The sequence below is a fragment of the Polistes dominula genome, unplaced genomic scaffold, assembly GCF_049000335.1.
Source record: "Polistes dominula isolate Pdom_NZ unplaced genomic scaffold, Pdom_raw_medaka contig_31, whole genome shotgun sequence".
NCBI lineage: Eukaryota > Metazoa > Arthropoda > Insecta > Hymenoptera > Vespidae > Polistes > Polistes dominula.
The window spans coordinates 6898804-6923775 of record NW_028300925.1 but is presented as its reverse complement, the minus strand read 5'-3'; the positions used below and the strand labels follow the sequence as shown (position 1 = coordinate 6923775).

Genomic DNA, 24972 nt, shown 5'->3' with positions numbered 1-24972 from the left:
TTCTTTTGAATTTGATTCGAATTTAAGAAAATTGAACAAAACTCAGATGGAAGTTGAAATAATACAGAAGAATCGTTTAAATAAAACCCAATAAAAAAAAAAAGAAAAGAAAAATCTCAAAAGAAACGATGAAAGAATACTATTCTTATCGATTTTAAAGCAGTAGAAACTCTTGGCAATCTTATTCTTCTTTCTCTTACCATCTTTCAATCTTTCTTTATCTTTCGCTTTCTGTTTCTCGTTAGGATTCTCGTAGAATTCGCAGGAGTTGACGGTCTTCGAGGAAAGGTAGGAAGGTAGAGTAGGATAGGTAGAGGTAGGTAGGTAGGTACCGTCGAGAAAATAATTAACGGAATTTCATAACCGCGAGAATGAAGTTGGAAGGACAATATCTAATCAGCAGACGAGTACTACGAGTGTAATTAAGCGCGTAGCCGAGGCTCCGGTAAACGTAAACTGGCTTTGCATTATTAAAGGCTCGCCTGGTGCATCCTTTCTTCCGCTTCGGACGGACATGCTCGATGTGGCCCCAAGCCCACCACGACTCCCACTCGTTTCCGCTTTTGTATTACCTTCTACTCGTTAGAATTTGTCTTCTACCAGAGTTTCACTGGAAATTGCTTTCCTGCTCTCTTCCCAATCCTCTCTCTCTTTCTCTCTTTCCTCTGTCTGTCTTTCTTTATCTGTCTCTTTCCATGTTATTTCTCTTTCTCTTTCTCTCTCTCTCTCTCTCTCTGACTGTTTCTCTATCTGTCTGTCTTTCTCTTACTCGTTTCTTCCTGAACACTTGTTAATTTAATAAAAAGAAATCAGAAGTTAATTGGAAAAGGAAAAACAATTGTACAACATATTTTAGTTAATTTTTTTCAATACCAGTCGTATAGTTTATCGTCTATCAAAAAATATTTTTGAAACGTAATTATTACATTTTGTTTAATTCTGTTCGTCTAAAAAAAAAAGAAAAATGAAAGAGAGAATAGTAGAAAAAGAAAGAAATCGAAGTAACGCATTTCTAAAATTGAAACGTAACTCTAGAAATTTTTTTGTTATCTATATAAGTCATTCCTATCAAAAAATATGTAAAAAATATTATACATTTGAATTTAAAAAATTGTTTAAATTCAATAGATAAACGTTTATTCAAACAATAGAGAACTAGAGATAGAAATAAAAGTAACAAATTATTGAAACAGAAAAACGTAGTACTAGTCATGCTATTGTTTCAAATAGAAAATATTTCAAAAATATATTTTAATTCCGAGATTTTAGAAAATCCAATCGTTATCCATTAGTTTTGAAAAAATCAACAAAATACTAACTTAAGAGAATAAAATGTAAAAATAACGCATTGCTGAAACGTAAAACGTTCTTTTAACAATTTCCATCTAGATTTTCTTGAAAAACAAAATAAAAGAGAAAATAAAAGTAAAAGAAAATAAAAAGAAATGAAACTATCGAAAGAAATATCGCTACTATCTTAACGATAAAATAGGTAGATTTTTACCGTAGTAAGATTCTTGAACGTCCAACGTAAATCCCATTGTTTCCACTAAAAATACAGAAAAACGATGAGAAAAAGGGAAAGTAGAAAAGAATGAAGATAGAAAGAGAGGATAGAAAAGCTCTTTCTATTTCTCTCTCCTTCTCTCTCCCCTTTTTTCTTTCCCTATCTCTCTTGTGACCTACAAATCTTATTATCGAAAGATCCACGTTAAAAGAACCGAGAAAAAGGTGTAAAAAGGAAGATGGAAAGGGTATTCCAAGATGTTGGAAAAAGGCGTATCGTAAAGTAGTAAAAATATTTGCAACGTTGAATACACAACGCGTGATACTGGTTGGCCATTAATAAGGTATTTCGAATGCACTCTTCGTATAAATAGGATTAATAATCATAAAAGCGTTTCATCTCTCTTTATTTTATGGGAATAAGTAACGAAATGCAAAGTGCTACATTTTCATAAATAATATTCCATTTGGAAGATAAATATTTCACGTATTATATAACAAATTCTTCTTTTTATTCATTTATATCGAAAATGAATATAACGCTTATATTTTTCATCGAAAATATTAATTATAAATGTTTTTTATTTTTAAATATCTATTTATATTTCATATATTGTAATAAATTTTAATCAGCTTTATATATTTAAAATAAATAATATTGATATTTTCTTTTTATTGAAAGTGCATTAAAATTATGAAATATTCTTTATCTAAATAACAGTGAAAAGTATTTTCTTTCGTAAAACAATTTTTGAATATTTATAAATATTAAATAGTGAAAACAAAATATAATAGATAATATTTTGTTGTCTATATTATTCATTCCAATGTTAATTGCTGTACGATCAAATAATATACCCTACAATATTACGCATATAATCCAGTAGAGAATATGAAATAATAATGAATCGATTGTATTATTAACAAACGTCAAATGTGCTCAATTAATCTATGCGCATTAATAATAATTTAAATTTTGACGAGTAAATTATTATTAAATGTATGAGGAAAAAGTACCATAATATATCAATCAATATCTATTGATTTTCAATATTGTTGATCCAACGGATATATACCGATAGATAGGATTATAAAAATGACAGTCGATATGGGGTAGTGGTGGCGTTGGTGATGGAGGTAAAGAGAAAACGAGTTAGGAGTATATGGGAAGAAGGGGAAGGATGCCATTAAGTTTCACCATCTTTCATTTCGCACGTTCGACCGACTTTTCTCCTCCCCCGTTTCTTCCAGCTTGTTTACTTAGAGAAATAAGAGCTTTCTTCGATGGCCCCTATTTTTCAATTATCGCACTTCAACCTGACATACTACATTTTAGCTAGTGTAAATCTAATCTCGCAGTACCAATAGAAAGCGATGTTAAAATCTATAATGTCCACTAAATGTCCAACACGAAACTTAACACTTTCATTCTTATTCTTATTCAAATTAAATTACATTATTTCGATTTATCTATTTGTATTCATAAATTTTATATACATTTGTTTTTCTTTTTTTATAAAAATCTGATCAAATATTACCTAAATTATTTTTTTATATATTTATTAAATCATTTAGATTAATATTTAGAGAAGTGTTACTCTATTTTAGTTGTTGCTAATAATAATCATCATTTTTCGATAAAAACTTATTTTTTAGTATTCATGAAATTATTTTCGAAGTAATTTTTTTTTACGTCTTTTGTATATATTAAATATTTCGAAATTATTCTTTAATACATACATTTATAATTATAAATGTAAATTCACTATTTAACTTAGAATATATTATTCATCTTTTACTTTATATATTTTCCATATCTAAACACGTAAAATTTCAACATATATACATAGAAAACGCAAGAACTCAGATACAATAACATTTGCATAAAACTATATGTGGAAATATAGTTATCGTAGAAACGAATCGACGAGTGAAAAAAAAAATAAATAGAAAGAGGAGGAGAAATGGTAAAGGAATGCGGAAAAACGAATTCATCCTCCTGTGAAATTAAATCTCAATATAACGTTCATACATATATACCGCGTACACATACACACACACACACACACACTTCTACCTACTATACAGAAACACTCAGTTCGCGACTCTTCTCGAACGAATTATTATTCCGCCCACAAATTCCGTCAAATAGCCACTATCGAACACACGAAGTTCGATCTTTTGAAAATACGTGTATGTATGTATAAATACATACATGTATGTACATACATATATATATATATACGTGTTCGAACGTGAACACGTTTGCGATTTCATGCACGATGCAACTCTGTTTTGTTCGCGTATACAAAACGTAAAAGCAATTCATTAAAAAAAACTACACACAAATACACACACACACACACCAATAAAAATACATGAATGAAAAGAAATATCCACACAAATATATTATTGATTATTTTCTCTAGTCCAAAAATATAAATAAATTATTTTTCATAATTATATATGGAAGGATGACTATTGAATACATATTCGTTAAATTTCGGACAGTTATTATTTTCTTACATTATAAATAAATAAATATTCTATATTCAAGATATATATATATATATACCTAAAATCATACATGTTTTATATAACCATATTTCTTATCCCTAGAACAACCTGAAATCATCCCTGAAATTATATCCACATATTTTAAAAAACACCACCCTCCATATAAAATTTATTCTTTTACGATCAATATCTTATACAACATTATTTCTACTATATGATTAAGTTCTTCTTCTTCTTTATTTTTTGAAATAACAAAATTAATTACAAATTTAATAACAAATTTAATTTTTTGAAATAAAAAAAATTACTTGATTAGAGGAGAAACGTATTTCCGTGCAACATAATACGAGAGTCGATATACTTATATTTCTATTAACGATGTATGAAAAATAATCTTTTAAAATATCAAATTACTTTGGTTTTATTCGTTGCTCGATCGCGATCCATGGATCTCATTAAGCTCACGTCTATCTTTTTTTATTCTACATCTCTTTTCTCTTCTCTTCTCTTCTTTTCTCGTTATCCTCGTTACTTTCTAGTATGGTTCGTTCTTTCATCTTTTTCTCTCTCTTTCGTTCTCTTTCTTTCTTTTGAACACACTGGATAAGAGATGAATAATGTACTTTTCTTGAGGTACGAGCAAACCTCTATGCAAGCTGAATGACAAATCAGTCTACGGTGTCCAAGCCAGGTCACGAATCGACGTCAACCTTTTTCTCATTCCTTCCTTCCTTCCTTCCTTCCTTCCTACTATTCTGAAGATTTTTCTTAACTTCTTACCAGAGGGAGGATACTCCTCGCCACCCTATATAGCTTTCTCGGTCTACAAGAAATAACTTTTCCTACCGTCTTTTGCTAATTTTAAATACTCACTTTTTACTCCCACTCTCATGGACAGGAGATAATGGGACTAAACGAGAAAAAGAAACTTGATTGATTTTAAATGTTAAATATAATATTGTCGAAGAATAAAAGAAATGGAATAATTTAAGAATTGCAAACCGTTAATTAATATTTTTTTGTAATTATCACGAGTTTATAATTAATATAATTGTTTTTAACAATTGTAGGATACAATTGTACGATATAATATGAAATAAAAATTGGTTCATATTTTTTTTTTATAAATATAATACAATTATATATGAGTATTAATGTTACTAAAAAAATATATGCACATATATATTCGTATAGAAGTTTTCGTTGAATTTTTATTAATATATATTTTTTTTTACCTCATTTTTATTTATCCATTTTCTCTATTTCTTTTTATAAAATAGTTACTAATAAAACGTCAATATTTTTGTTCATGTTACAGAAAGTAGGCTGCGATTTGCGAGTCGGAAGTAGCAAGAACACGGATGCGTGCGGTGTATGCGGCGGAAATGGATCAAGCTGTCAATCGAAATATTCTTGGGACTTGGAACTGATATCCGCTTGCTCGAAGTCTTGCGGCGGAGGTAAGTAATTTCTTATTTCCAAACGATCACTTCTTCTATCTCCTCTTCGAAGGAATACGATGATAATTTTCTTTTGACGAAAAAATTTCATATCAGAACATTCGCGACGTCTTTACGAAACGAAAGCGTATCTTTTACTTTAACCATCTTTATAAAATAAGATTGAAATTTTAAATTAAAAATATCCTTTCGTTCCGACTAGCAATTAATTTTATTTTCATTATATTACTTTTACAAAAATTTCATTAATTCAACAAATTATCCAAACAGTATTTTAAATCGAGAAAACGTTTGATTTATTATAAAAAATAATAATGACAAATAAATTGTGTTTTCATTAGATAAATAAATTATTTGATTATTAGAACACGAACGATAAGATTAAAATTAAATTAAATAAAATCGATATCTTTGTGTGAGTTCGTTGAATTTAAATCTATTTAATAAATAAATTCAATTAAATTAGAATGATTTCACGTGCAAGTAAACTCTCGCTCTCTCTCTCTCTCTCTCTCTCTCTCTCTCTTTCTCTCTTTTATAAACGAACGAAAGAATTTCCGGCTTCTTTTTATCCAGTATTTTGTCGTACGCAGGTTTTAAAATAGCAATGCCAGTTTGTAAGGCTGTCGGTACGGACGATCGCGTTGTCGACGACAGCCATTGCAAGAACGACGAGAGACCAGAGAAGGCCTTGATACCGTGCAACACGCATCCCTGCACGACAAAGTGAGTATTGTTGCACTACTATGCACCAGAGAAAATAATATTAGAAATACAATTTATTAAAACAAAACAAAACAAAATCCTTTCTCTTTTACTATTTTCTTCTTTTTTTTTTTTTTTTGTTAATTTAAATTATTATCGTTGTTTCTTAATTTTCATGCTTTTTATTTAACATATTATAAAATGTTAAAATGTATCCTATATAAAGGAATAAAGCTTATAAAGATTACAAAGAAAAACTTAAAGGGAAAAAGTGGGATTAATTAGTTGATCTCTTTGTCTCTGTCTTACTTTCTCTTGTATACACATTGTATATATATATATATATATATATATATATATATACATATATAGATGTTCGTGTTTCATAACGTAGAAGAGTAAATTCAACGACGTATTTCGTATCGTCGAGGGTTTCCTCTAAGCGTTGGTGCTAACAAGAGACAGCTTCGTTTAGCATTTCTCACACCTCGGCTTTGAATATTTCAGAAATTCGTCAGGTGCGAACGTTCCATCTTTTCTTGAGAGGATTTTTGTAGGACGAGAAGAAAGATAAAAGAAAAAAAATGAAAAAAAGAATACGAATTCTGGTTCAACAACGTTTCTGAATTAAAATGAATCGATCGCAATAGATCAATTAATTTCTTTTACTAATTTTCTTAAATTTATAACATAAAGAAGTTTCATTTATCTTAAACTAATAAAATATTAAATAGTTTTAATTAGAAAAGAAACATAATAACGTTTAGTTAGATGCAATCATAAGTCTATTATATTTTTATTTTAAAAAATATTTTCATAAATTGAACAAATAAGTATCGATTATCTAAACGACCTAAAACGAAAGAAAAAAAAAGAAAAAAGCACGAAATTTCATGAAAATAGTATAATAAAGGGAAGGAATCGTTATCAAAGTCAATTGATCTTCCACTTTTCGAATTAAAACGAGTTTCGTTCGAGCAAATATCGCTTTTACTACTTGCAACCTTCGAGAAACAGCCCCATCGCGTGTTTCTCCTCTTTCTCTTCCTCTTTCCCTTCCTCTTTCCCTTCCTCTTCTTCTTCTTCTCTACGATAGTCAAACGATAATGGCTTCGGGACTTCGTGTTGTAACGCGACGTTCAATGATTCGAATCGTACGTACTTACGTTGAATTACAAGCGTAAAAACTCATCGAAAGACCAACGTAATTTCTCTTGCGATAAATGCATTGTGACCCACCCCCATGAATTAGTTTTTATCGAGCGAATAGTGAATTTTATGAACCGGATATTTTTTTTGTTAAAGCTTGTAGAAACGCTTTTGCAAATACATTATCACTACTATCATAACTATATTACTATCACTATCACTACTACTTCTACTACTACTTCTACTACTACTTCTACTTCTACTATTACTAACACCATTATACAATTGTAAGTACTACCACTGTTACTGTGACTATTACATTCCTACGATTACAAATATAACTGTTACTACTACTACTACTACTACTTCTTTTACTACTGAAAATACTGCAAGCAACGTGCTTTATGTAACAGTCATACTCGTGGCAATGTGCCACTACCACGTCAAAAGATAGATACAAGAAGAATATTCTTCCTCCATAGTATTTCGACGTTCAAGCTTTTTTTTCTTTCCATTTTTTCCTTACTTTTTTCTTTTCTCCTTTACTTTCAGATGGATAAGCGGAGAATGGAGCAAGTGCAGTGCCAGTTGCGGTGGTGGATCAAGAACCAGAGCTGTCTTTTGTACCGAAGAAAATGGCAACGAAACTACCAAGGTAAAAACATATTTTCAACAATATTTTCTTTTCTTAACCTGACTTTTTATCGAGTCAATATTTTCATAACATTTTTCAATTCGTATTTTCAAATAAAATTGTTCGTATTGATGGATTAATCTATCTAGTCAAAATATTGACTGTTTAACTATTTTATCAAATGTAGAACAAATATTAACCAACGAAATAATTGATCAATAAACAAATGTGGTAGGTGAAAAAAAAATTACTACGAGACGCATCGATATTTTTTGATATTTCGAAATGTAATATTTATCATTCCTTTTACGCGAATCATAAAAAAAGAAAATACGGTAGATATATGATTATCCTCTTACATCGATTCGTCGAACGTATCCTTAACCTCGTTTGGTTCGTTTAAGCTTAGAGGACTAGTTCGTGGTTCAGCGACATTTCGTCGTAAAATTTTTCATCCGAGACTCCCTGGCTCGATGCAAATTCGCGAATCTCATTCGCCTTGGTGATGCATAAGTGCGAAGATGGAGAAATAACATTCGTGTATGGTACTTCATTTTCTTTTTTGATAAAATGTAGCACGGAAATACCAGGATGAGACAAATTTTTAAACCATTTGCAATAGACCTATTTTATATATTTTTTTTTTTAAATAAACTAAGAAATAAAGAATATTTAAAATTAATATTTTTGGTGATTAATGAATAATTAGTAATTCAATATTATTCATAAAGTTTTATTATAGACAAAAGACATCTTTTAATACAACTAAAAAATAAGTTTGATATTATAATTTTTGTTTGAATAGAGATTTAACGACAAACATAAATCTGATTGTTACAGCTACCTGAGCACAAATGCAGTATTAGCCACAAACCACGGATTCAGGAGACCTGTAACATTATCTCTTGTCCAATGTGGGAGGCAGATCAATGGAGCGAGGTTTGTATAGTTCGATCTTACAAGAACATACCAATCTCGATTGCCATTTAATCGAGCGTTCCAGAAATCAGAATTTATGTATATACACTTACGTATATACTTACTATATATATAGTATAGTATATATATATAGATATATATACACTAGTGGTCAAAATTATTTGATCACGTAAAAAAAATATAGATTAATTTTCAAAATACATAGAAAATAATTTAATCGAGACAATCGTTTAGTTTCGTGACAAAAATTACAAAACTATAAATCAATTTTATTAAAAAACCACTCACGATAAAATTGAAAAGAATTCTCTCATACTCTTGAAATCCTTAGTGACGTGATCAGAAAAATATTTAATCGATATATCGAAAATACGTTTAAGACAAATGAAATTCTTTCGACGGATGATACATTCGTATTGAACGTATGTAATTGTGAATTTTTTGCAACGAACAATCAATCGATTTCTCATAAAAATGTTTAAAAAAATAAAGAAAAAACTAGGTCATTTATTTATTCAAGCTTTCTATTATTTTGTAAGTTGGTTAAATAATTTTTTTATATCTGTAGTTTCCTGTTGTCTTACGTACTCCATTGAGGTACAAGGAAAAAGCTCTCTCGTGACACGTTCGAACGATTTGCAGGTGAAGAGTGTCAAGTGTAGAAAGCGGTTTAAACGGGCTTCCTCGAGATTTCTATGAGAGTCTTCGAGTTCGACTTTTTTCTTTGTTAAAAAACTTTTCAAAGGTTCTGTTTTTAGAAAAGAGGAAGATGAACGGGAAGGGAAAGGGATTTCTTTGTTATTACAAAAAGAAAGGTTAACATCAAGGAGACGTATAAATGTACAGATTATTCTTTTGTAACAAGGTCGTTAGGTTCTTCAAAAAAAAACTGCCATCTCATGTAAATTCGTCTTGTACGAAATAAAAAAAACTAATAGGATAATTATTAATACCAAACGAATGATGATTCAATGTGAATTCGTTTAAAGGATTTAATTTTTTAATTGGACAATTATTCGCATCTTATACGAAATATTAAAATACAATAATAAATATATTTTAAATACGCTGATTAATTAAATATTAACCGTCAAATAAATCAAGTATCTTATTAAAAATTTATAGTTCCAGTCTAAACTGCAAATAACGAATAAAAGCATGTGTTATAAAATATGATTATAATATTATATGTATAAATGAAATTTAAAATTTTAATATCATAAGACAACAGAGAATAGTAGAATAAAAAAATATAAAATGAGTTCGTAATTGCACTTACAAATTCTTATCACGTTCCATGTTCTACAGAGATTTACCAAATTCTACAAAGACGTTAAAAGTATACCGTGTGTTAGAAACATCGTGTAATACAAAAAGAGAATAACCAGTATATATTCAGTTGAACTTATATCACGCGTGTTACCAAGGTGGATCGGTCTATCCGATTTTCTGGCTGACGTGACGAGAGTGATGTTATACGTAACAACGACAAATAGGCTCGTGCATTCCAACATTCATACGTTTTCACCATAAACGACAAAGAGAGATATCGTGTATTATGTAAATCAGAATAAAACGTATGCAAAAACAAAAAAATAAAACAAAAGTAGTCCCATAGAAAAGAAAATGGGGAAGATGAAATCAAGATAGTAGATTAGTTTCAAAGAGATACCTATTCGCGATGTCGTGTTGTTTAAAAAAAAAAAGAAAATAAAAAGAAAGAAGTATAGAGTAGAAAAATACAGCTTTTGAAATCGTAGAATGTATGCAGTGTAGGGACTTGCGTGCACCCGACAGTTGCTAGACGACACGTTCGAGAGAGTTTCCAAATAATAAATGCTCGACTAGGGAAAAACATTTATTTATTTTTCAGAGGGAGTTTATATAAGTCCTATAGAATTAAGTCGAGTATCAAACCTAACTCCCTTTTTCTCTTCATAATCTTCATAGAAGCTTGGGGGTAACGTTTCTTGGTATCTCTTTGAAGGATATTTCGGGTTGTATCAGCCATTGACATCAAACAAGACAATTTACTCGTCAAACGACCCTCTCTCTCTTTCTCCCTCTAACTATCTCTCTATCTTCCACTTTATGTTTCCTGAGTCGTTCCATCCAGTCTCCGAACGTTTCACTACCTTCCAAGTCTTTAGGAAAACGGGACGCGGTTTTTCGTGGTTTAGGATGGAGGGTAGTTGAAAATAGACACTCATGTCAGCCGTACCGAGATAGAACATAGAAAAAGAAAGAGAAAGAGAAAGGGAGGGAGAGAGTTTTGGAGGAATATAGGGAAAGTATATAGTTGACGAGAGCACTCAGCAACTCTGGAAAGAGAAAGAGAGAAAAAGAGAGATCCATTCTCTCGGAAAATGGCTCACGTTGTACAACGAATCCAGTACTACTCCTCGTTGGAACACCAACTCGAGCTACCCCTCTCCTTTCCACCCTTCTTTCTCATTCTCGTGATACAACACACGGGTAGTAAAACGCGAGGAAAATACACCGATGGATGGGCACAATGCTGATCGAGACCGTGCCATTAACAGGCACGCCTGCCGTTCAAGAGCATCGAAAAAAATCCTCTCGCGATAACAAAAATTCAATTCTTTATTTTTTTTTTTTTAGTTTTTTAATCCTCATCCGCTTATCTATTCATCTCCTTTTATCTAGATTACTTTTTTTTAATCTATATTTGTTTTTTCTTTATCTTATTTTTATATTTCTCAGTTAGTCACGATAAAATTGCAATTCTTTAGTTCGTTGTACAATACTATTCCTACTTCATACGTATATATACTTTTGTTGGTACATATGTAGTGTATATCCATACATGTGTGTATAATAAATGTGATTCAGATAGGAAAAGAACGATTTAGGATTTTTCGAGTCTGACTCCATGGCGCCTTCGCGAATTTAAGACTCGTTTTGGCATCCTACTACGAATACTTTTCATAGTAACTTCCTCAGTCGTCCTTTATCACCTTCTCTCGTTTCCTATTTCCTATCGTACATTGTACGACTTTTATAAATAATACAGTAACCCCGAAATGATTCCAAAAGATTTTTCGTACTAACGGTAACCAATGTTATTTATAATATCGATCAATAATTTTCTCCGAGATAAATTTGATCGAAATAAAAATAAAAACCAAAAAAAGAATAGATACAAACGTTGAAAAATAAAATATTATTTTTATTTACAATTATTGTTCGTATAAACAATATCGATTGTATAAAACGTCGTAATTTATTGCAAACAATTAAAGATTCGGTGTAAATCGTGTAAATCTTTCTTTTTAATAATATTGCAATAAATAAAAAAATGTTTCTTGAACAAACAAAATACAAGAGAATATGAACGAATTGAAATTCTTAAAATTAAAAATGAGAATGAAAGAAAAAAAATGAGAAACAATATTATATAAGGGAAAAAATATTTTAAAGTTTATACGAATATTTGAAAAATTTGTCTGATAAGAATAAAATAGAAAGAGAGAGAGAAAGAGAAAAATAAAGATAGATAGACAAATATTAGATCGATGAAGGACGAACGACCTCATGGCGCCGAGGCAAGCTTTTAGTGCTCGTTGAGACGCGCCGACGTTCAATGCCCACTCTCTACAATAGAAAAGAAAAAGAATGATAAAGAAAGAGAGAGGGGGGTGAATAGAGAGAGAGAAAAAGAGAAAGAGAAAGAGATTGAAAGAATTTCGTCGTGGTTTCTCTCGTCGTAGCATCTGTACTACCAGCAAATCGAGATGTAACTTCGCGAAATGTCCCCTGGACTGAGTCCAAACGTAGCCACTAGCTATGTAACTTCCACTAAGGTTTTATATGTCACGTCGATATCTCTACGAAACGTTCTTTTATTTTTCCCCTCTTTTCTAAAATTTCAACGGCATATATATACCAAAACTTTTTTCATTCGTTATACTCTGAACTTTAAATATTGTTTTGTTTTCTTTCCGATTTTTTTTATTTTTTATTACTACAATCTTATTATATGATACAACCCATACCCCAAGGATAAATAAATAAAATTATTAATAAAAGAAAAATCAATAGAGTATATTTTAAACGTTGATAGAATAATTTTTTCTTTTTTGTTTATGTTTAAAAAGAATACTAGATTTGAAGTTACAAATGGGTGATCTATTAAATTTACGTTAATTGGAATATATTATTATTTTTATCATTTTATTTTATAAGTAGTATCGATAAAAAAAAATAAAAAATCAATAAGCTGTAATAGATATGAATTTTTTGTTTTTTTTTGTTTTAACAAAATAAATTAAGTTATCTATTATAGAATTTTTTAGTTTGATCTACTAAAATATATGCAATCTTAGATATTTTATTTTCAGTAGATAAAATAATACTTTTATATATTTGCAAAACCCCAATAATCAATAACCAAGTTGCAGTTGAATGTAAAAATGATAAATAAAAAGTCGTTTAATCAATGTAATCAGTATAATCTTGAACAGACAACACGATGGAAGAAAAACGAATAAGTTTTTGGTATGGTCCGACAGAAATTTGGAAATTCTCCAAATTTGTCGTGTTACAAAGTACACAACAAGAAAAAGAGAGAAAAGAGAGAAACAGAGAGAAAGAGAAGCTCTTCTCTCACGCGTGAGAATGAAATTCGGTTTACTACAAAACTTATTGTCCATGTTGTTGTAATCCGTATATACATACAAACGTAACAAACACGCACATTCGCAAACGGACAATTCGTGAAATTAGCGCTACATTCACAAATTAATGGAATTCAAATAGCGTCCGGATGTAGAACGAACAATTTATAGGAATATTTACGATGTGAGGTACGATTTATCTAAATAATTAACGCACTGTCGACGATAATTATTGTACCAGCTGGCTTCCATCCGAAATAATTTACTACGTCGATCAATCTCCGAGAAGATTTATTAATCAAATTCTAACGTTTCTCTCTCTCTCTCTCTCTCTCTCTCTCTCTCTCTCTCTTATGCTCTGTATTTAAACTATGTAATTATTAAACAACAAAATTAAATAAATATTATCTTTAATTATGACTAACAAGCGATTGATATGTGATATTTTAGTATTAAATGTTCCAAAATATCTTTCATTTTATTATTAATATCATTTCGTTTTATTTTAAATCATAAAATCAAGTGAATATCTAATTAATTAAACAACGCAATCAAATAAACGTATGAGAAACTTAATGAGATTCAAAAATATGAACCCTTCAAAAAAAAACCGTTCCTAATTATTTTATCACGAAATTAATTAATTACGTAAAATCCTTACAACCAACGTAACGTATCCTCACATTTAAAAGATCTTTTAATCAACCATTATATGATCACGTAATGATAATGAAGATGACGTCAACTGATATCATACGTAAAATTTGAAAAGGTAAACAAATTTTGGGAAAAGATAAAAATCTTACAGCACCGCGATAGCAATCTCGTTTGGTTTTTGTGTATAAAATCGTGAGATAAATTCTGTCAGTTCTTTCATGTTCTATCTCTATCTCTGTCTTTCTCTTTATCTCATTTTCCCCTGTGGTATGTAGAAATGTGAAAAATCGCCAAGAGTGTTCCCTATGGTATGCAACGTTATACTTATGATTTATTCATAAGTCCGCTAAATGTACTCGACTCTCTCAAATCGAATAGGTATTTATTAAGGTAACAGGCGCCATTTGAAATAGTACAGTGACGTTTCGTAAATCGCAAGGACGATTTCTAACGCTCGATCGTTAAAGTTAAAGGTACTACTACTACTACAACTACGATCGTTTCGAAACGTTTCGAAATTGTCTATCCAATATGTAGTAGTAATAATAGTAGAAGTAAAAGTAATAGTAGTATAGTTGTATTTGTAGTAGTAGCAGTAGTAGAATGTGCAGCGTAAAGATCGTCGACGATAAATTTCTAAATCGTAGAATCTCTTCTTCAATTCTTTTCTTTTCTTTTTGAAAGAAATAGAAATAGATAAATAAAACGTACAAATAGAAAATACGTTATCGATCGTTTTTCAAAGTATATATATATATATAGATTCTTATCATTTATGCCAAGGGTGTTTCAAAATATACTAATTTAGGTATTCTAAAATAAGACAAATTATTCATACAATTGTATGTCCAATATTATTATATTTTCATTCTTATAACCACCTGAAATCATCCCTGGAGGTATATTCAAGTATTTTAAAAACACTTTTATGTATCAATTTTTATCGAATGCTCTGGAAATTTCTCTCTCTTTCTCTCTCTCAGTTTTCTTTTATTGTTCCTTGAAATAAACGAATATTACATGTACGAACATAAACGTACACACTGTTGGCAAAAAATTCAAAATTATCACATAGAATTCAGAGAAATATAATTTTTGTGTGTTTGTCTAAGAAATTAATGATAGTCTGACATATTCTGGTCATACTAGTGATTAGTTTTTTCAGGTGCTTCTTATTGAATATTTATCCCCATCCTTCTTGTAGAAATTGCTAAAATTATTCAAATAAGAAAATTCAATTCCAAGCATATTACCATAAATTGATAATTGACTATACTAGTGTATTACAGATCTAAAAAAAAGGTATGTTGAAATCTCTTAAAATGTAATTCAATTAATAAATAATTCTTAACTTTTGGCTGATAACGTACAAATATAAACGACTGGAATAAATAAGTATGACATGATTAAATTACTCGATGGTATTTTTTGTTTCGATTTAACAGCAACCATGTAGAAAACGACCAAATTCTATGATATCGAGCGTAACATTTGTTTACCACAAATCCCATAAAAATATTTCATAATCGTTCTCGATGTATCGTTTACTTAATGATTCTCTTACACGTATATATAAACATACGAACATACGCACAGGTATGTATACGTGTTAGTGAAGTTCCGCACGCGAACAAAAATCGAGTCATCTACGATTTCTTAGCACCGTAGGTAACACGACGTACTCTCTTAGCCTTGGGGTGTTCTTTGTTATAAAATCCATCGAGACGTTACGCCGGAAAATGTCTTACATACAATGTATCTCGAGAAGAGGGAGAGTAGTAGTGGGTGGTTTAATGGGGTGGCTGAAAAACGAAAAGTATACAAAAGTAGAGTTGAGGGTACCATCGTGAGAATTTCTTAGCTATACACTCGCTTGTATCTTTATGATACGTTTATGTATATATATCTGTGTGTGTATGTGTATGTATGTATTGTCGAAAGTACGCGAGTCATGATTTACGGCGTTTCGTAGCTGATCGATGCACGAGAGTTCGCTTTTGCGATCTATCTCTCTTTATCTGCCATTTTCTATGATAAAAAGAAAGAAAGAAAGAAAGAAAGAAAAAAATAGAGAAAGAGAGAGAAAGAAAGTGAGAAGGAGAAAAGGACGGCGAAGAGGTGAAATAGGATGGGATGGGATGGGGGTGGTTGGATGGGGATTAGAGGTGGGGACAACGGAAAGGAGGCACCCTTTCGCTAGCGATACACAAAAGCCTCGTGCCCGTCAGCAAGGCATCGTAATGATTTCATCCGAGGCTAAAACGAACGAACGAACGAACGAACTAGAATGAGAACAAGAAGGAGAAAGAAAGAGAGAGAGAGAGAGAATTCGAAGCGCCTTGGAAGACAGGAATTGATAGATTTCTCTCTTTTGTGAGCCTCGAAGCCATGCAAATATTGAACCGAAAGCACAGGGCTCCTTAAAGCACTCTACCCCTTTTCCTCTCTCTCTCTCTCTTACTCTACGTTTCTCTTCCTTTAACCTTTCATCGCTTTAAATAGAGAAAGAGAGAGAGCTAACGCGCCTAAGTCGAGTGGATTTCCGCTTTTCCCTTCGCGTCACCTTTTACACATTCGACGTCTTGAACGATAACTCTTGCGTTCGACCTTTTTGTTCCTCTCACAAGTCAGCTCTTCCACAACCTTTCCCTTTTGTTTCTCCCTTCGAATACTCTTGTTCTCTCTTTTTCTTTCGCAAATACACTCTCTCAATTTCATACACTTTCTCACTCTAATACCCACCCCTCTCTAGCACATATTCTCTTATTCTCTCACATTTTCTCATTCTCGCATACTTTCTTAACGCCACACTAACACATACATACACACTCTCTTTCTCTTTCTTTCTCATTCTTATACACCTTCTCACTGTCATACATATTCTCTTATTCTCATACATTTTCTACTATCAACACACGTAAATTCTCATGCATAAACTCTCTCTTTCACAAACACTAACTTTATCGTTGTCACACATACACAAACTAACACTCTACTTCTCTCTCTCTATTATTTTTTTTATTTCTTTCTTCTCTTCGTTCTCTGTTTCTTTTTCATTCATTCATTCATTCATTCATTCTTTCTCTCTCTCTCTTATTCTTTGATTTTCAACTGCTCAATCCTTTCGACGAATATCAGCCAAACCGATGAAGCTCTCTCGCAACTATCTCGGTGCTACCAGGAAAACTTCTACCTTCTATTCCCACCGAAAAGTAACGAAACGCCAAAGGCGATGTGCAGAAACGTAGAGAGAACGATTCTTCGCTTCTCGCGACTTTACCATTTACCTGAGAGGAAGAAAAATAGAGAAAGAGAGAGAGAGAAAGAAACAGGATGGTAGGGATGACCCGTCTCTCAGCAAAATCCTGAAGATAATCCTTCCCCCCACATTCTCTTCTTGTTCGATTTACGTCGCTCCACGCTGAACCCTAGAACGACCGAGTGTAGATCAGCTCATGGGATTTCCACAGACACGATCCTAACTCACTTCTCGACGAAAGAGAAATCGAGAGATGGGAAGCAAAAAAGAAAGAGAGAATTATGCAATTAAAAATACTATTCTACGTTTCGTATGCAAATTAAGAGAGAGAAAAAATTATTTATGCTTTTTTCTTTTCTTTTTTTTTTTCCATATTTATAAAATCAAAAGTGATACGCGTGCGAGCGAATTTATTGCAAGTAAATAAAATTTCATATCTACCATTATTCCATGAATAATATTATTGAACGCGACAATGTCTTTTCTACTTGAAATTAAATTTGAAAGAAAATATCGGAATGAAAAAAAAGTACTCATAATTGTATTTATGTAATTGGAAGTGTTTAATGTTCTTATATCTTATGTCATCTTCCATTAATGTTAATTACTTTTAGACGACAATTTGTTGCAGATTTTTAATTAAAGTTTGAATAATATTAAAGATATGGATATTGTGCAGTTAGTTGCAAAGAAATATAAATGTAGAAAAGTAATGTGATATATTTCATCTTTAAGAGTTTAAATAATAAATAATAGATTTTCTCTCTGATACAACCAATTCAGAAGTTTAGAAGACTAGTAATTATACTTGATAAAGTCCATAATCGTGATGAGTTCAAGTAATGGTATATCTAATGTTATACCTAAGAAATAACAGAATATCGTCTGTACTTTAACAGTTAACGTTGTATATGGGTTAAGTTATTACGATGTTTAAAGAAAGCACCTGAAACAATAATAATAATGATTTTACGTAACTTAGATTTAGTACAACATTGTTAACTTCGAATACAATTGTTATAGAATTTTTATTCTTTATTTTGATTTTATTTTAAAATATCGAAACGTTATATGACAGGATTTAATAACGTTTAGTTTAATTATAATATTTTCAAATTTATTATTGTTAAATTATTATAGTATATATATATTATATTCAGAAAACTAACTCATCTGTTATTACATCCTGTCGTATGACACAAGAATTTTAAGATTACAATGACTCGATCACAATTTTAATAGATTTTACTTCTTCAACAGTGTTCAGCATCGTGTGGTACCGGGTTTAGAAGGAGAAGTATCGAATGCAGAGATGGAAACGGTCTGATTTCAACTGGCTGTGATCCCTTAGAACGACCACGAGCCGAACAAGAATGCAAAACTAATGTGGCATGCAGCATGTGTAAGTTCAAATGTTATATAAATAACAGAACATTCAAAATTGGACTTTGTAAAATTTTTTAAATAAATATATTCACAAAATTTGACATTAAAGTTAGGGTTTTAAAGAGAATTTTTTAATAAATAAATTAACAAAAATCGATTGCAATCATATTATCAAAAAAAAAAACATGATTACTTTATAAAAATATTAAATGATTATGATTATGATATTTCAAAGATGGTGAAGATTTAACTCAACCATTGATGCAACCGTATCCACCACCACCGGTGCCAGAAAAATTGATCGACCAACCAATCCCATCTGAATCAACGTAAGTAATAAATATTACAAGATATAAAAAAAGAACTATACACATACACATATATCTATCTATCTCTCTATCTATCTATCTGTCTGTCTACCTATCTATCTATCTATCTATCTATCTTTCTATCTATCTATTTTTATCTATCTATTTATTATATTCCGTAGATCGAGCCACCGAAAACTTTTAATTGCATATCGATGTGTTCTCATAGAGCTTTATCGTGCTTATTCGTATTTATGTATACGCGTGTATATGTTCATCCCAAAGTATATTTGTATTACTATTAGTGATACAGACCCCCGAACGAATTTAAAACACAGCATTCATTTCTTTATGTCAATTGGTCTGTTCCGACAGATATACGATCTACTTTGCCTGTGGCTGGTTATATCTGAGGTATCCTATTACTGTGTCTCTTTCTGTCAATTTATTTCATTGTTTCTTTTATAACTCTTTTTATTATTTATTGATCCTACATTTATTTCTATTTCTTATCTTTTTCTCTCTATTCTTATATTTTACATTTTTTTTATTTCCCTTACTTAAACTACTTTTTTAACACTCTTTATCCATCTGTCAGTCTATTTCTATATAGCCGCTATTTATTGGATCAATATTAATAATAAAATATCAATTTTTAAGATAAATGATCGGTATTACTATAATTTCAAACGAAAAGGATAATAAATAAAATTTTCAAAGATAGTTTGTATTTATATATTAAAATAATGTAACCTTGATACAATCCTGATACAAACCTACCCCTTTTATAAGAATATACACATTTTTATTTATACTGATCATTTATTTTACAAAATATATATAAACATCTAAAAATATTGGCTAAATAAATAGAAGTATCTATCTCTATCTCATTCACTCTTATTCTCTCTCTCTCTCTCTCTCTCTCTCTTTCTCTTTCTCTTATCTAAGCTCTCCTTGATGTTCCCAAAGTATTTCTATATTAAATTATAGTAGAAATTCATTCATTCATTCATTCTTTCTTTCTTTCTCTCTCTCTCACTCTCTCTCTCTCTCTTTGGGTTATGTTCCCCTTCTCCCACCCCCAATTTAATTGTCTTTTTCTTTCATAGTTGATCCTATGCACGTTTTGTCAATTCACAGCCATACTGAAGTGCTGTTAATGCTTCCTTCTTTTACTCTCTTTTTTTTTTTCTTTCTTCTTTCCACCCCTTTCTTTTACAAAGCGATCGAAGTAATTAATTGCGTTGAAAGATCATTAATCTCTCGCATAATCTCACGTCTTTGTTCGATCCATCCCTTATTTTCTCTCTCTCTCTCTCTCTCTTTTCTTTTATTTATTTTCTTCTTCTTTTTTCATCATCATTTTCACCATCTTTCTAGTTAGCTCTATTGTATTCCCTAATATACTCTACACGCACATACATATACATACATACATATACATGTATACATGTGAGCTTTGCATGTGCCTAAAAATTCCTTTTTCTAAATGATCATTCTTTATTCTTACGATAAAACTCTTCTTCTTCGTGCAACTAGCTTATCTCGAAAAGTTTCTTCTGCAAAGATAAAAATTAGAATTTTCTTCTTCGAGAGTGAGAGAGAAAAAGAGAGCAAAGAAATTTACAAACAAACAAACAAACAAACAAATAAAATAAAATAAAATAAAAAAGAAAATATTATAGTAAGTAGTACAGAGAGAAAGAAAAAAAAGAAAAGAAAAGAAAAAAAGTAAAAGAACTACGTCTCTGCTCGTGTCTATCTGAAAAAAGAAAAATCAACTCAAACGATGTAACTAGCTTCCTTCCTTCCTACTATGGAAATCGTTAAATAATAAAAAAAAAGAACAAAAATATACTTGTGTAAAAAGATTAATTATTCAATTAATCCATAAAGCGCAAATTACAAAAAGACTGTCATCAAGTAAAATAGTTATTGATTGATACGCTTAAGAAAGACTAAGAAAGAAATCAAAAGAGAGAATGTGTGTGTTAGAGAGAAAGAGAGAGAGAGAGAGAGAGAAAGAAAGAAAAAGGGTAGTACTCACGGATGTAAGTTTCAATGAGCTGATCGAGCTCTCTGAATAGACGACTGAGACGGGCGAATGGAAGGCGTGGTTTTAAGTGCTCCTTCGATAAAAAAAAAGAATAATAAAAAACGATGGAAAATATATGCTCCCGTGGTAATCGATGATGGAAAGTACCCGAGCACCTTCGACTGGTAAGAAAAGAAAATTCGACGATTTTTACGAAACTGGTAGTAAAGAATTATAAGATGGTTCTCGAGGCGAAGGGGGTTAAAATATAAAATGAAATTTGATCGGTAAATTACGTTTTTGATGCGAATTGATCTCCCACCTCGGGCTTTCAAAGAAAAATACAAAAAAAAAAGTATGGAGAAATAGTTGTTAATTGAATAATATGAAAAATAAAAAAATAAAAAACATAAGAAAGAGAAAATGGAATAAGAAAAGAAGAAGAGGAAAAAAGAAAAGAATGGGGTAAAAAAAAGAAAACAAGAACCATTGTGAGAGGACCAATCCACATTAGTTTGCGTTTAGTAGTTGTTGATTGAATTTCATTTTTTCGTTAATCGTTCATTTTATCATTAAATAAATTTTTTTCTTCACTATTCATGCAATTCTAATGAATAGGATTTCTCGATCAAAGAGAAAAATATTTACATTAGAAAATTTCTCAGGTTCATCGCAGAGGAATGGTCACCGTGCAGCGTAACCTGCGGAGAAGGGATACGCAGTAGGGAAGTTCACTGCAAGATATTCCTCGAGTTCAGTCGTACGATGGCCAATTTACCAGATATACAATGTTCTGGACCAAAACCTGAAGAGACGGAGAAGTGCGTGATGGAACCTTGCGGTTTGATAGAAAATAGTTTACCGTATGGGATCGACACTGTTGGGGATAGCGGATATGCCGAGTCCAGTTTGACGGATTCCTACAAATCTTCAGTTAGTTCTGGAAATGGTGGGGGAAGTAGTTTAACATCTGGTAGTGCCAGTGGTTACGAAAGTGGCATCAAAGTGGCCCCAGGAAGAAACGTGCAAACCACTTACTCCTGGAAGGAAACAGGTTACACGCCTTGTAGCGCTACTTGCTTAGGAGGTAAAGTCTTGTTTTATATATATGTATGAGTATATCGATCGAAGACTTCTGCTTTACAATCTTATCTTGTGTTTCTCCTCCCTTCCTTCCTTCCTTCCTTCCTTCCTTCCTTCCTTCCTTCCTTCATTCCTTCATTCCTTCCTTCCTTACTTCCGGTTACTACCTTACTTCCTTACACACACATACACACAATATAATACCACCTTTGAACATAGGATTGCTTCAAAAGGATAACACAGAGCAGCATCAACACGCATATTCATCTTCCTTCCTTCCTTCCTTCCTTCCTTCCTACCCAACCTCCCTCTATTTAGTAACAACATTCCTTTATCTCTTCGTTATTTCAAGACCCTGAATTTTATTAGATCCTATTAAGACAATGTGACCCATTTGCGAATAATGAGATTAGTAAAAGCTTACAATTAGAACGTTATGTTAAATCGCAAGTAGTAATGGTCGACTTTGGTCAGACCATATTTGATCTTAACTACTTATTATTAAAATAGACTAATTTAAATTTAAATTAGTATTTAATATTGTGAACATAAAATTTATTTTAAAAGAAAAATCTTTTAGAACGATCTAATATTGGATTCCATATACGGAATTTGATTTATATAAATTATTTAAAAAATAGAATATATTTAAAAAATAAAATACTTTAAGAAAGCAATCAATTAGTGTATCGAACGGGATTACTAAAGATTACTAATCCGATAAATGTTCATCCCAACTGGCTAATCAAAGCGGTCGATTTAACGGCGTCGTGCTATTAGCAATCCTCTGTTGGAAACACTATCCGACGATTCAATTAGCCAAAATCAATTGGATGAAAAGCGTTCAGTACGACGCCGTATGCGCGATCCTAGACGAGGATCATGTATTTAACCCTAAAACGAAGTATACGTTGACCTATATTTTCTTTGACTTTATTACAAATGATTCTAGGCGTGCAAGATTTAATAATAAACTGCATACGAGATGATACTGGAAAAACCGTGACTCCGTTACTCTGCAGTGTGGAAACTAAACCGGAAGCGAGAATCCGAACTTGCAATGATCACCCATGCCCACCTAGGTAAATAAATTTATTTACATTTATTTTTATTTGATATTAAATAATATTAAAGGAAAAGTATTAATTATTGTACGTAGTATATTTGTAGTATTATAAATATAACGTGTTAGTGATAATTTTTATTAAATGAAGTTATACGGCTATTATCTATTAAAAAAGATATGTGTATTAAGTTTTAAACAATTCATTAAAAAATCAAGCGTTGGCTTACCTTTGCAATAATAAATTGAACGCAAAATGGTTCATAATAAAAAATTAACATATTACCACTTGGTATGTTAATGCATAACACTGTACAAATGATTGTAATAATATTATTAGCTTCGATATAAATTGAACTTGTATTGTAATTATTTAGTGTCAGAGGATGTAACCAATGCATTGTTATGTTAAACCACAGGTGGAGATATAGCGAGTTCTTACCCTGCATGAGCCCCTGCGGTATTGGCATTCAAACTCGCGATGTCACATGCATACACGAGGTGGCACGAGGAATCAGTAATACCGTGACGGTACCAAACCATATGTGCCCGCAGCCACCACCAGCAGACAGACAATACTGTAACGTGTTGGATTGTCCGGTCAAGTGGAGCACGGGAGAATGGGGAGAGGTACTTTCTCTAAATATATACACATATATATACATATTTTTAACCGGATACAATTTATTCGATTTTACATACGTGTTCCAATTTATTACAAATATTTGTAATTTCTAATTAATGAGACTATACATAAATAAATGATGAAAATTTCAAATTTCTGCCGAATACTAAATTAAATTCTTTGTGCTCTGCGTATATGTGTGTGTATATATATATATATATAAAAGAGAGAAAGAAAAAAAGAGAGAGATAAATAGAGACTAACCGCATGACCTTCTCCACATTGGTCTCGTGTCTGAACCTCGATTATTCGCAGTGTTCCAAAAGTTGCGGTGGAGGGGTAAAGAGACGAAACGTGACCTGCGAGCAAATAATGGCACTGGGTCGCAAACAGAGACGGGAAGAAAATAAATGCCCACCGCAAAAGCCATCCTCCGAAAAACCGTGCAACACGAAACCGTGTCATGAGATGGACATGAACGTGCAACCAATCATTCTTAGTCAAAATTCTACGTATAATCAGTCGGATCTGAACGAGAAAGTTGATCTGAAAATAGGCGGTATTGCTAGGATATTTCAAGGGACTGCCTTTATCAAGATTAGATGTCCCGTTAAAAAATTCGATAAGTAAGGAATGATACTATTTTGTTTTCCTTTGAAATCTAATGTGATATTTTTGTATATAGAAAAGTTATATATAATTTGGTTATTTTCTATTACAGAGCACAAATTATCTGGATGAAGGATGGCAAAGAATTACGAAGGACGAAAAAATATAAGATCAACAAAAAGGGTGCACTCAAAATCATGGACATCAACACGTTCGATGGTGGAGTTTATGCTTGCGTTGGTGAGTCATTGATTAAATTACCATTACTGAATGGCCTGGAAAGTTCGTAACGATTAATATTCGTAATATTTATTAAATATTTTTCTAAAATTGTTTTTTCAAAAATTCTTAACGATGTAGAGAAAAAAAATATAAAATATTATTTGATATGAATTTC

General features: G+C 31.2%; 1 protein-coding gene across 6 annotated transcripts in view; it reads left to right on the top strand.

Moving 5' to 3' along the window:
- Positions 1-24972, top strand: part of nolo (ADAMTS-like no long nerve cord) — a 241059-nt gene that overhangs the window by 208839 nt on the left and 7248 nt on the right. For all 6 annotated transcript variants that reach the window (XM_015334210.2, XM_015334199.2, XM_015334215.2 and 3 more), the window contains 11 exons: positions 5342-5483; positions 6077-6209; positions 7890-7992; positions 8812-8910; positions 18724-18865; positions 19085-19178; positions 21861-22282; positions 23231-23360; positions 23761-23971; positions 24282-24592; positions 24688-24815. In XM_015334210.2, coding sequence (XP_015189696.2) covers positions 5342-5483; positions 6077-6209; positions 7890-7992; positions 8812-8910; positions 18724-18865; positions 19085-19178; positions 21861-22282; positions 23231-23360; positions 23761-23971; positions 24282-24592; positions 24688-24815 — 1915 coding nt within the window. The remainder of the gene's footprint in view (positions 1-5341; positions 5484-6076; positions 6210-7889; positions 7993-8811; positions 8911-18723; positions 18866-19084; positions 19179-21860; positions 22283-23230; positions 23361-23760; positions 23972-24281; positions 24593-24687; positions 24816-24972) is intronic.